The sequence below is a fragment of the Martes martes genome (genome assembly GCF_963455335.1).
Source record: "Martes martes genome assembly, chromosome: 11".
NCBI lineage: Eukaryota > Metazoa > Chordata > Mammalia > Carnivora > Mustelidae > Martes > Martes martes.
In genome coordinates, this window is record NC_137899.1 from 86,010,161 (window position 1) to 86,022,909 (window position 12,749).

Consider the following 12,749-nt stretch of genomic DNA (forward strand, 5'->3'; position numbering starts at 1 on the left):
AACACAGCCAGGCTCCCCGGTCGGCCAGCAGGAAGTGAGCCCCTGCTGTGCTGCGCTGATGTGTTAGATGTGTGGAGTGGCGTACACAGGAACCCTGCTCTCCAGATGCTCCTCCTGTCTCTCCGCTGTGTGGGGGAGAGAAGTGTCTCCATAGATGAACACTGGTCCATGCTGTAGATGCTGCAAAGTGGTCTGTGCCTTCAGGAGAGAATGTTTCCAGCTAGGGAGTCTGAGAAGGTTTGGGGGCAGGAAGAGCAGTTGGTTTCACAGTATAGAAAAGTGACAGTCAACAGGATATTTACTTTTATAAGTTTATAAGCATCATGTAAGAGTATGGATTAGCTGAAGGAAAAATCCATCAGTCCCCAGACGCTAGAACTGGAGGACACTAGACAACACTAGAACTTGATGTGTAAAAGAGATAGAAAAGACAGTGGTGGGTACATTCACAAGATTTTTTACTCTCTGACTTAATCAAAGTTATCAACCATATCTACCTACCGAGTGTTTCCTGATACTATTTAAAGAAAGCAGCTCTTTGTTTCTTAAACACTTCCCTAGAGACGAATTCTTTGAAGCCCATTTTACTAAATAACTTCACATATATAGTGGTCAGTTAATTCAGAAGTTCGCAGAAAAATATGAAGAATTTTTTAAAAAATCTCAGTGACTTATCTATGGCATTTTTTAGTACATCATTTTTAGTCATCTATTGTAGGAATGGGTGAATGACAGAAATAGCCTGCTGGTAAATACCCAAATTCATACAGATTAAAAAAAAAAAAGTAACTCTTTGCACACTTAGAATGAGACAAAAATGATATGAAGAGAAGCAGCACAGGTTATCTCAGAAAGTGACAAAATGTTTTAGATTTTGTAGTGTGATTTATTTGCCTTCTCATTCCTCCTAGATGTTGACATGGTTGTTAGCATGTCAGTTTTGAGCCCTAAGAACTGGAATTACTCAAAATATCTCACTGCTTAGGGCAGATAAGACCACATCAAGTTAATGAAACATTGTATCAGATGATTCCGTAAAAACATCCTATGGCCTTGTATTTAGCATCTTTTCTAACAAGGAAGAGAAAGTACTTTACAAAAATAAATGATACCTCTACTTTTAGAAGTTGTGAGGTCATTTTGTTATCCTAACCTTGCCAGTGAGAGCTCTTACCGTTAGACTACACTGCATTCAACATCCAATTAGTTACATTTAGTTAAATTTATTAGAAGGACCATTGGGGGCTAGTCTCTTCTGGTAATATATGGTCTCCCAAATCTGTTTGAGTACTCTCTGTCCTGAGAATACCCAGTAATCTAAGTACAGTTGACCCTTGAACAACATGAGAGTTAGGAGTGCAGACCCCCTGTTATAGTCAAATTCACATAAAACTTTTTGATTCCCCCAGAACTTAACTACTAATAGCCTAGTATTGATCAGAAGCCTTACTGATAACACAGTCAATTAACACATATTTTATATGTTATATGTATTATATACTGTATTCGTACAATAAAGCAAGCTAAAGAAAATGGTATTTAAAAAAACATAAGGAAGAGAAGACGTGTTTATAGTACTACACTGTATTTATTTTTTAAAAAATCCCCCCCAAATGGACCCCTATAGTTCAAACCTGTGTTGTTCAAGGGTTACCCATAGCTACAAAGAAACAAAAAATCTCTAACTTTAGTCACCTTAAAACTCATTAAAGACGCTATAAGTTACATAGACACTGTAAGTTACATAGACATTTAGAAACAAACAAGGAAATAGGGGTGCCTGGCTGACTCAGCAAGTTTGGGGCCCACGTTGTGAGTTCGGGCCCCATGTTGGGTGAAGAGATTTCTTAGATGAATACACAAACTTTAAAAGAAGAGAAACTTTTGGGGCACCTGACTGGCTCAGTCAGAAGAGCATGCGACTCTTGATCTCAGGGTCATGAGTTCAAGCCCCACACTGGGCGTGGAACCTACTTTAAGAAAAAAGGAACAAGGAAAGAATTTTAAAATAATATGAAATAAACTATCTTGATTTCAAAATATTTAAATAATTTCAGTTTTGATGGCGTACTTACAAAGTCAAATGAGTTTGAGAATTTATCCTGTCGTGTGATAAACCACCAATTGGTAGTGGTGATATTCATTGCACTTCAGCGTCAGAAGTCAAATTTTGAAATAGAATGGTATCTGATCATAATGGTATATATGGTTCTGTTAGAAGAAGAAGAAATAAGAATTGAACACATAAATTTTAAGCTGAACCATTCCTCATGTAATGGTAGCACGACTTATTCTAGATGGTTTTTTTAATGAATATCAGTGTACCTGAAATACAAGTAGGCTGAAGTACAAGCAGGAAAACATGAATAAAGGAATATGTTCTCCATCCTGCCATTCAGTAAACACTTTCTGAGCCCTGTGTCATTTACTGAGATTTGATAGACACAGGAAAATAAAGACTGCTCTTGCTCTTAGAGAGCACACAGGTAGGTGGTAGAGAAAAGACACATCATAGCACAAAGACAATGAGGTAAGGATCTAGAGGAAGCAAGCTCAGGGTGCTATGGACGTCCACAGGAGAGGTCCTGAGCCTCGGACCACAGGGGAGTAGAAGGAGTTGTCTAGGCTCCTTCAGGTTCCCCGAGGTCAGACTAGAAGCGAGGGTGGGAGTTGTGTTCCCATCAAAGGGAACAGCACATGCAGTGCGTGGCTCCGTGAGCGTGTGGACGGGCCTCAATGGTTCACTGTAGCTAAAGGGATAGAGTAACCACAGTTTGAAGGGCCTCATTGGAGTGGGTCTCTCAAAAAAGCATTGATGCTAACTGTACATCCTCTGAATATCTTTCCCTCCTAGGGCTTGGGGCCCTTTCTCTGGGACATGGTGACATCCGGCATAGATAACCACACAGTGGCTCCCAACAGATGGAAAGGGAGAGCAACAAGAGCTCAAGCAAATACAACTAAAGCACTGAGACTGAAGAATAGGAAATTCCAAAGAAATGTTAACACCCAAGTGATTTATTTATCACCTGCCATTATTCTGAATAGAAATTTCTTCGTCTGCTTCTTCTTCCTACTTCCTCTCTACCCTTTGCCACCATCCATTAATCTTTCATGCCATATAATTTAACTTCCTTAAAGTATACTGTATATGGCAACTTTCTAATACCATTTTTGCTACAAATACAGTTGTAACTAAATGTGTATACATTAAATTGCTGCCATCGGAGTCTGAGTATTGGGAGAGCCGCACAGGCCCAGCTCTGCAGTGGGATGGGCAAAAATACAGAGGGGCAGATCTGGAAAGAGGAAGACTGTTTAATGGCAGAAGGTGACAGGACCTGGCCAGCTCTGGCTGGTGTTTCGAGGGGAATCATAGACCATCTACAAATTGGCAGTGTAACTTGCCATTAAAAGTGGCATCATTTGCAGTGACACTCGCCAGAGTAATGAAATCAAAGAGATATTAACTCTTGGGAAGCCAGAGTTTTGTGAGTTCCTGAGTGGGCAACTTTGCAGCTCTGTGGGGAGGAAATGGGCTGTCTCCGCCTCTTAGAGATAGGCTCCAGAGGCGTGCTGGCATTGCCCGCTGCCCATGAGGACTCAGGGCAAGTACTAGGGCAGTTCAAAGGAATGTCCCATTTTCTGGGAGGCTTTTGACAAGCATTTTGAGAAGCACTGTCATTGTCTCAGTATGGTAATAGAAAAGCAGGAGGCACTTTAAATATCTGCCTCTCCTGAGCTTGGGACACTTTCTTTGGGACACAGTTGACCTGCAAGCACAAGCTCTCCAGTCTCTGGGCCCGACCCATGTGATCAGGAGCCCCAGGAGCGCCAGCGAGCACAGCTAATGTCCTGAGACCCCAGTCCATGGAGATACTGTACCTGAGCGCACTGATTTATTACCACCCAGATTTTGAATAGAAATTGCTTTCACTGCCCCTGCTGCTTTTTGTTTTTGAGGGGGAATAATTAATCAACTGTACTTACTGAGCAAAATGGACTGAAGTAGCTAGATACAGGTATCCAGGACTGAGAAATCTCAAAATGCAGAGCATTATACTAAAAGCAGTGGTTCTCAATTAGGGTACAGCCCCTGCCCCGGACATCTGATAATGTCTGGAGATGTTTTTGATTGTCATGACTAGGGAGGGTACTGTTATCATCTAGTGAGTGGGCAGAAGCCAGGGGTGCTGCTAAACATCTTAGAATGCACAGGATAAACCCCCCACACCCCCTGGCCCCCTCAGCAAGGACTCGTGTGGCCTCAAATGTTAATAATGCCAATGCCAAGATAACCCCTGTCCTTGATCTCACAGAACTAAATTCTAGTCTGTTCTCTCACCAGATAAAATTTTTTTTGTATGTTTTATTTTGTTTCTCGTAATTCCTCTCCACTAAAAGGAAAGCAGTTTTTGCTACATTAAAAAAAAAAAAAAGTTTCCTGAATTTGGCAGTTTCCATCAAAAATTAAAATATAAAATAACTTTAATATACAATCCCACCTCTAGGAATTTACTCCATAAATAGACTTCCATAAAATATACAACGTAGTATGTAAAGATACTCATCACAGTACTGTTTGTAAGAGCAAAAGACTAGAAACGTCTTAAATGCCCATTAAAAGATGGCTGGTTAAATAAATCATGGTGTGCTTATATACTACACATGCTGTGCAGCCATCATTATGCGTCATGAATGAATGAAGCAGTTTTATATGTTCCAGAATAGAATCACTTCGGAGATGTATTGTGGGTGAAACAAGCAAGGCCCAAAGAGATAATGTAGAATAAGCTGCCATTTTTATTTTTACAAGGGCATAGAAAGGGGGAAATAGGAGGGAGTGTGTATGTGTGTAAATATACCTGCATAGAAAGAGAATACCCCTGCAAAGACACATAAGAAATAGGTAATAGTGGTCACATCTGGACAAAAGGTTGAGAATACTGGCATTGCATATCCTTTGGTATCATTTGAATATTTTTAGAATTACATTTACTGTCTGTTCAGAAATTCTAAGTTTTGAATTTTATGGTCTATTCAAAGTTATTTTAATCTGAGCCATAGTAATATATTACCTAATCAAAAGAGTAGGTATTGCATTGATATGGCTCAGATAATTCAAAAATTATTTAAAAGTATGCATTGTAAAATCTGGCTTTCTGTCTCCTATCCAACCTCTTCCCACAACTCCCCTCCCACTCCCCATACATGGAGGAAAATATTTTCAGTGGTTTCTTTTGTGTCCTTTCAGAATTTCTTTGCGCATATATAAGCAAATTCAAATATATATTCTAATATCCCCTTTTTTAGACACGAAAGATAGCATACTAAAAACCCTGTCCTGTACATCGTAGGTCATGTTAATTTAAAAATGCGTGTGTGTTTGGCTGAGCACGTAGCAGTTTATTATACTCCTTTTGTGACTTTGATTCTTTACTGTCATGTCCTTTCTGCCTCAGGTGGAACAAAATTGGGCCACGTTACAGGGAGGTGAGATGACCATCCAGACGACGCAAGCATCAGAGGCCACCCAGGCGGTGGCATCATTGGCAGAGGCCGCGGTGGCAGCTTCTCAGGAGATGCAACAGGGAGCTACAGTCACCATGGCGCTCAACAGGTGGAGGCAGGGCTGGGGGAGTGAATGAGGATGGTGAATCTGTCCCTGCCTACGGGTTGTGAAGAGAGATGTTGTACCTCAGTCTGTCACAAATGGTGTTTGGAGCTTAACACTCTCGGTCCCTAGCGCATTGTCCTTTGGCTTCTCATCAGCCTCACTCACCCCGTTACTGCCCCACCCGACCCCGCAGCAACCAGTCCAGCCTTCTGACTTCCAGCTCAAGCGTGCTGCTGGAGGGCCATTGATCCATTTTGCTTTTCCCTATCTTGTACCCTTTATCAGACCAGAAACAGCAAGGTTTGAGTATTTCGGGTTTTTAAAGGGACCAAAGGATATAATAAAGCAAGAAGCTTCAGGACTGATTTTCCATTTACCCTACAGAACAGATTGCTTTTAGTCATGCTTTCATGCCTACAAAAGAAACTACTTTTTGTTAGAGGCATTAATCCATGTTTTGGCTGGTTGAGAGCTGATTTTACTGGCTTTTCAGGAAATTTGTTTCCCCTGCTTATCAATGACTGAGCTGAGTTTTAGATTTTTAGGAAAAATAATTGAAATATTTTTCTTCAATTATGTTTAGGAAAGGTGCTGCAGAATGGGACACTCCAGTGAGAGTTTCCCAAACTATATCGTTCCTTCTGTTGGTTGTTGATAGAAGAGATCATCCCTATATCATTCTTTTTCTTCTTCATTGCTAACATAATTTTATTTTCAGTGGACCCAGGCATTTTACCTAATAGTTAAGAGTGTGGGTCTTGAAGCTAGACCACCTGGGTTTACATTGCAGCTCTGTCACCTACTAGCTGTTTGACCTTGGATCGGTTACTTGAACTCAGTGCCCAGGGTTTCCTCTTCTGTAAAATGCCAGTAGTAACAATAGCTCCCTTGTAGGGGTATTATGAGAACTGAGAAAGATAGTGCACACAAGATCCTTAGATCAGTGCCTGGCATATGGTAAGGGTGTGGTCCCCATTATGTGCGGCAGCTGTTAGCCTCACATTTAGTCCCTGAATTCTTCTGACCTGTCTGCACTCCACTGGGTAAGGTCCTAAATAAGGAGGACTCTGAGATACAATGTCTGCCCTCAGAGAAGTCATATGGTTATCTTTGGGGAGATTGATTTAAGTAAAACACTATTACTCAGCATAATTCACTATTGAATTGTACAGTCCGTGAACGTTGTAGAAATTCAGAGGAAGGGGATCATCTCCTCCAAAATATAAAAAACCGCCCAAAGTTTAGATTTGTTGAGATAGATAATTAGAAAGCCTTGATAGGCTTAGGTAGGAATGATTTCCATGTGACTGTTTAGTATGGGGGCTGAGAAGGTTCTGAAGTCACATAGGTTCAGGTTTGGATTCTAAACTCTGCCACTTACTAGCCATTTGATCTTGAGAAATTTATCCATTTGATCTTGGTTTCCTCATCATAAGGGTAATTTTCATCATATAGAATTTAAAAAATTCACTGAGGTGATACATACAAAACTCTGATCAGATGTCCCGCCTGGACTGAGCACTTCAAGAATTAGAGCTATTGGGGCCCTTGGGTGGTTCAGTCGGTGTCCCACTCTCGATTTTCACTCAGGTCATGATCTCAGGGTTGTGGGATGGAGCTCCGCCCTGGGCATGGAGCCTGCTTAAGATTCTCTCTCTCTGCCCCCCTTCTAAAAAAAGAAAGGAATTAGAGCTATCATTTAAATTGCATTTTAAATTTTGTCTATTCAGAATTCCTTACAATGAGAAGAGATTAGAAATAGAAGGCCAGTTAAGAAGAGGCAGGCCAGGTGTGCCTTGTTAAAGGCTTGGAAACAAAGTAGTGAGAGTGAAGATAAAGTGACTGAGTTTGAAGGGAATGTGGCCAGAGTGTGGTTGATTAGGTATGGAACACACACACCTCCCAGGGGTCCTCACTGAGTCCTCGAGTGACTGGGATTGAAACTTTTTTCTTAGCCCATTGAACCATGTGGCTTTTCAGTAACATGAAAGTCTTATTTGACCCCTTGCACTTTGGCCCAACCCCACTCCATCCTTTGAGAGAGGACACACAGAGAAACTGCCTAAAAGTCATGGCCAAACCTCCCTCTGGTCTGGTAACCCCTCACTGTGACATGGAGCCTAACGGGCCACCATTAAAGACCAGCAAAACTTGACTTCACTGAGCCAGCACCTTGGATATCCCAATGAAGTGTGAGTGTCCTGGGAACCCTGTACATAGTGGAAAATATGAGGCACATTCTGGCTCCCTTCAGTGTAAGGACCTGGGCTTATTTCTAAAGGCAAGGAGAGTAATGGTTTCCCCTGAGGGCTTGTTAACAAACTCAGTTGCAGCTGAGGTGGCTGTAGTGTTTACTCCAAAGGAAGGAGAATGCAGTTCACTGTGGCATGGAGGAGGAGTAGAGATGTTGAAATCTGTTTGCAATCAGAGAGTTCAGTGCCCTGATGAGTGTTGGGGGATGGTGTGTTGCAGCCTCAGCTGCAGTTGGGGGATGGTGTGTTGCAGCTCAGGGTGAGGAAACCAGGCCCGGTGGCCAAGACTAGACTGTCACCTGCTACTAGGGGCTTTCTGGTTCCAGGTGAGGTCACCCACTGTCTAATGCCAGGAGGTTTGGACTTGAGACGCAGACCCCCCTGGTATTTGCTTCTTTGTGGGATGAGACAGTACTCCCAGCCTCGCTGCAGATTGTGTTGCTGGAAGTGAAAACTACACTGAGAAATCCGGTCTTTGTTCCCATGGTAACAAAGCGATTTCTTAGAGCCGCTTCCTTCTAGCCTGTTTCAGGTGCAGATGGAACAAGGAGGCTCCTTTAATAATCACCTGCCCCTGTGCTGCGCTGTAAACAGCAGATGTGGGCGCAGAGCGAGGAGGGCGAGGCAAGCCTCGTGGTACGGCAGGTGGGGAATAAGAAGGCAGAGGGGCTCCTTCATCTGCTGGAGGGGAAAAGGGGGGTCAGGACAGATGCAGGACAGACCTGTTTTTCAACAACGCTGTTAAAAGAGTTTTGTGTAGCAAGTCAGAACAAGGGCCCTGGCCTCAAACAGCCTTTGGCCCATCCTGGCGTTAGAAATGACACAAAGAGGGTAAGGAGAAATGGTCATTAAGAAAAATCCGGAAACTAGTTAATTTTAATTATTTTCAAAATACATAATAAATTAGCACTTTTAGGAAGGAGATGGGGGAGAAAATCAAAACGAACAAATGAGGTGTGAAACATTACAGCTCAAAAAACCAAAAGTATTCAGCTGAGCAACCAGAGGGAAAGGAAGTGAAATCATCATTTGGTTGTTGCGATACAAAAATTAATTTGAAGTTTCAGTTTGTTGGTTAAGCTGTCCTAGATTATATTCCCTCTTAAGTCCATTTAAATCAGTACGGCCCCGGGGTGCCTGGCTGGCTCAGTCAGAAGAGCACACAACTCTTAATTGCAGGGTCCCCACACTGGGCATGGAGCCTGCTTTTAAAAAAAAAAAAAAAAAAATTTGTTCTAAAGTCAGCACAGCCCTTGCATATACAGATGCATGGTAAGTATTTATAGACTGAGTCTACATTTGCCCTACTAGGAATTTGCACTGCATTGTCAACACCGAGACAATTATTACTTGTGTGTCTACTGTGTATTGTGCTGCAACTTGGTGCTATGGGGAAAGAAAGGCATTGAGTCCGCTTCTCAGGGAACTCAGAGTTGCTGTTCTTTTGCTGTGAAGACATTTGGCTTAAAAAAAGAAGTGAAGCATATCTTTAAAGAAAAGTTTAGTGTTTTTTTTTCTTTAAATGAAAGTACTATTGACTTAAAATTAGAGATATTAGTATGGACTGGTACTTATTTGTCTAGTACAATGGGATGGACGACCTAGATTAGAAATCCTCTCTGGAGATAGAGGACAGGGGCCCACAGCTGCCGCTTTCTCCTGGGGATGAAGGCTGGGCACTTGCAGATAAGAAGCTGATGAAAACTTTGCATTTGCAACTCTGGTTTAGAAACTTAGTTTTGTCAAAATCCTGTGAGGGAGTAGCTTAGAGACTTTTTTGTCCGTCTTCACCTTGTAAGTGAAGGACATCTTTTCCTAGCAGTCTAGTCGGCTCACTCCCATGAGGTCTAGCGTTGGTGGTTAGAGTTGATTTGGAAATGAAGGCCTGTTGGCCACGGGAGTTGCTGCTGTCTTCCTGCCCCATGGGAAGGATCCCTCCATCACTGTTTTGCCTCTGGCTTCTGCCCCAGGATGAAATAACTAATCTCACCAGCCTGCAAGTTTGTCATCCCCCTCACACCTCTGGTCCCGGATTCCACCGGCTTGGGTTGGTTCCCTTCCTTTCTTCTACCAAACATATTTTAGAAAGGTGTTAAAGAAAATGACTTCAGATATGTGGAACTTCAGACGTAGTAAAATGGGATATGACTGGGAACAGGTGCGCTTCCAGTCCACAGAGCTGTCCCCCCTCCATCACCCGTGAAACTCCACACTGCAGGCACGTGTGCAGGGGTCCAGGACTGGCAGGACACCCCCTTTGATGGCCACAGAAATGCGATTAAACGAATTGTGATAAAAACTGTGGAGAATGGCGCAGTTGCTGAGGTAACCTGTAAACAAAGCTCATATTTCCGTATAAACTATTCTTATTTACAGCTTCCTTCTCTAAAATACCGCGCTGCCCCAGCTTTTCTTAAAGAATGGACTTTTCAGCTCTCCGTGATGTCTCAGGCCAGAGTGTGAAATATTTTTGTCACGAATCAGTGACAGCTGGGTACTGTAAAATTATCTTTTTTTTTTTTGTAAAATTTTCTTAGAAACATCAGTCTTTAAAAAAAAATTTAAAGATTAAGGATCTAGACACGAAATCACTAATTTTATGATCTCTAATAAAGATTTTTTTTAAAGATTTTTATTTATTTGACGCACACACAGAGAAATCACAAGTAGGAGGAGAGGCAGACAGAGAGAGAGGAGGAAGTAGGCTCCCCGCTGAGCAGAGAGCCCGATGTGTAACTCAATCCCAGGACCCTGAGATCATGACCTGAACGGAAGGCAGAGACTTAACCCACTGAGCCACCCAGACACCCTTGTTTTGTTTTTTGAGAGAGAGAGAATGTGAGAGAGAGAGAGCACGAGACATGGGAGGGTCAGAGGGAGAAACAGACTCCCCACTGAGCAGGAAGCCCAATGTGGGACTCGATCCCGGGACACCGGGATCATGACCCGAGCCAAAGACAGTTGCCCAACCAGCTGAGCCACCCAAGCACCCTCTAATAAAGATTTTTGAAGGACTTTAAAATTAAACTCTACCATGTAAAATGTGAAGAATAACCTTAGTAGTAATTCCAGATCTAAGGTCCTTTTTAGTTCCAAATTCATGTTACAGATACCATGCAGTGACTGGTTGTAGGCCTCCAATCACCAAGAAGTGTGTCTAGGCATGGAGGGTGATCTTAGCTCGCACATGGGCTGCATGTGCACTCCAGGACTGTTGAGTTTTTTTTGCTTAGCCTGAATTATACCCCCAAATGTTTATGAAGGAAGCAAACATATTTGAAATACATAATTAAGACCTTGAACTAAGTCAGAGGAAACCTGGAACTTAAAAGTTGCCACAGATGAGTGACTAGGGGAAAAGGGGGGAGGGGTGTCAGCTATTTTGCATTTATTATTTTGAATAAATGTCAGAGAGCATTTACACGAGGAAATACAGTGTTAGGTGAAAAAAAGCAAGCAATAAAACTGCAGTATGATCCCAGTTATTAGCTGTTGTGTTTAACAGTAGAAGGAGATAACTTATCTCTATATGACATTTTTTAAGTTTCTTTTATATTTAATGAAACTAACATGTCAGCTACACATATTTTAGTATCAGAAAAAAATGTCTTGAATACAGAGACATAAAAACTAAAAAGCAAAGTAAATTAGTAAGAAAGAGAATTTCTACTTATTGGTACTTTTCTGTCCACTGGGTTTCTTTTACTGCTTCCTAGAATCCTTGCATTCCCCCCAGGGAAGTGATTATGTCCGTTGCTTTACTTGTCCGCTGATCTTAAATGAAAGTGACGCTATTGAGTGTGGTACGTGTTGCTTTGCCCACAGTCAGGACATGTCTGCCCTAACCAATCCAGGGCCCCTCATCCCCGCGGTCGCACCTACAGCTCGTGACTGTAAGGTGTGCCTGCCAAAGTTGGGGCCTGCGGCTTCAGGGCAAAGCTGGATCAATTGGCTTTTTCGGTGTCAAACCCAGGACTTTGCCCACCTCTGCAGAACTGGATGACACCACCTCCTCTACTCCATGCCCACATTTGGTACTCCTTCAGTAGCTGTGAAAAGTGGGAGCTGATATTTTCCCAGGAGAGGTGCTGAATTTCTGCTTCTTTCAAATTTTAACATCTCTGAAATGTGGATACTCCAGTCTTACAGTTATCAGGCATTTTCCTTCCTTTCTTGCTGGCACATAAAATAATGATGCATTTTCTAGTTTGTAGCATCATAGAATCAATAAAAATTTGTGCATTTCGGAAAAGCATATAGCAAGGAAAAGAAAGAAAAATAGGATACAAATTGCTAGAATAGCGCTCACTATAAACAGATGGCTAATATCTTTCTATTTTACTAAGTGTTTGCTTTGCAGTGAAGGGAGATTTTTTGTTTCATTGTGTTTCTAGAAGCTAGGAGTTTGGGCTTATGTGATCATTTAAAATTTCAAGCCTTAATAATTTAGCACTGCCCACGTGTACCCTGAGATGAAGAGAAAAGCTAGACTTTGCAGGATGTTAGTGCCTTAGTTAGCCATTACTTTGTATTTGAAGTCATGGATATGAACTACATTGTTATTATTTAATATTAATTAAATAGCGAGTTCAGGTTGTTGACTCCTCATGTTACCATCCATCCTCTGCCACCAAAGTGCAGTTGTAGATAATCTGCCTAGTGTTACCATAAGGAGAAGAGAGAACAAGAAAACCTTGTGATTGCCAACCAGAAAGGCTTTTGCGTTGTCAGTGTGGGTCAGAGATCCCGCTCTGCCTGGTGAGCACTCAACCAATGTTGATAAAGAAGAGACTGGTAAAAAAAAAAAAAAAAGAAGAAGAAGAAGAAGAAGAAGAGACTAGTAATGAGTGCCTTCTGTCCTCAAACACCCATTTCTTAGA

General features: G+C 42.0%; 1 protein-coding gene across 2 annotated transcripts in view; it reads left to right on the top strand.

Annotated features, from left to right (window-relative positions):
- Window positions 1-12,749, top strand: part of NRF1 (nuclear respiratory factor 1) — a 144,770-nt gene that overhangs the window by 102,941 nt on the left and 29,080 nt on the right. Inside the window, exon 9 of one of the 2 annotated variants that reach the window (XM_080818006.1) lies at window positions 2,855-4,465. In XM_080818006.1, coding sequence (XP_080674132.1) covers window positions 2,855-3,130 — 276 coding nt within the window. In that variant the 3' untranslated portion in view covers window positions 3,131-4,465. Of the gene's footprint in view, window positions 1-2,854; window positions 4,466-5,462; window positions 5,621-12,749 lie in introns of those variants that run through there. The other variant, XM_080818005.1, reaches the window with a different exon arrangement.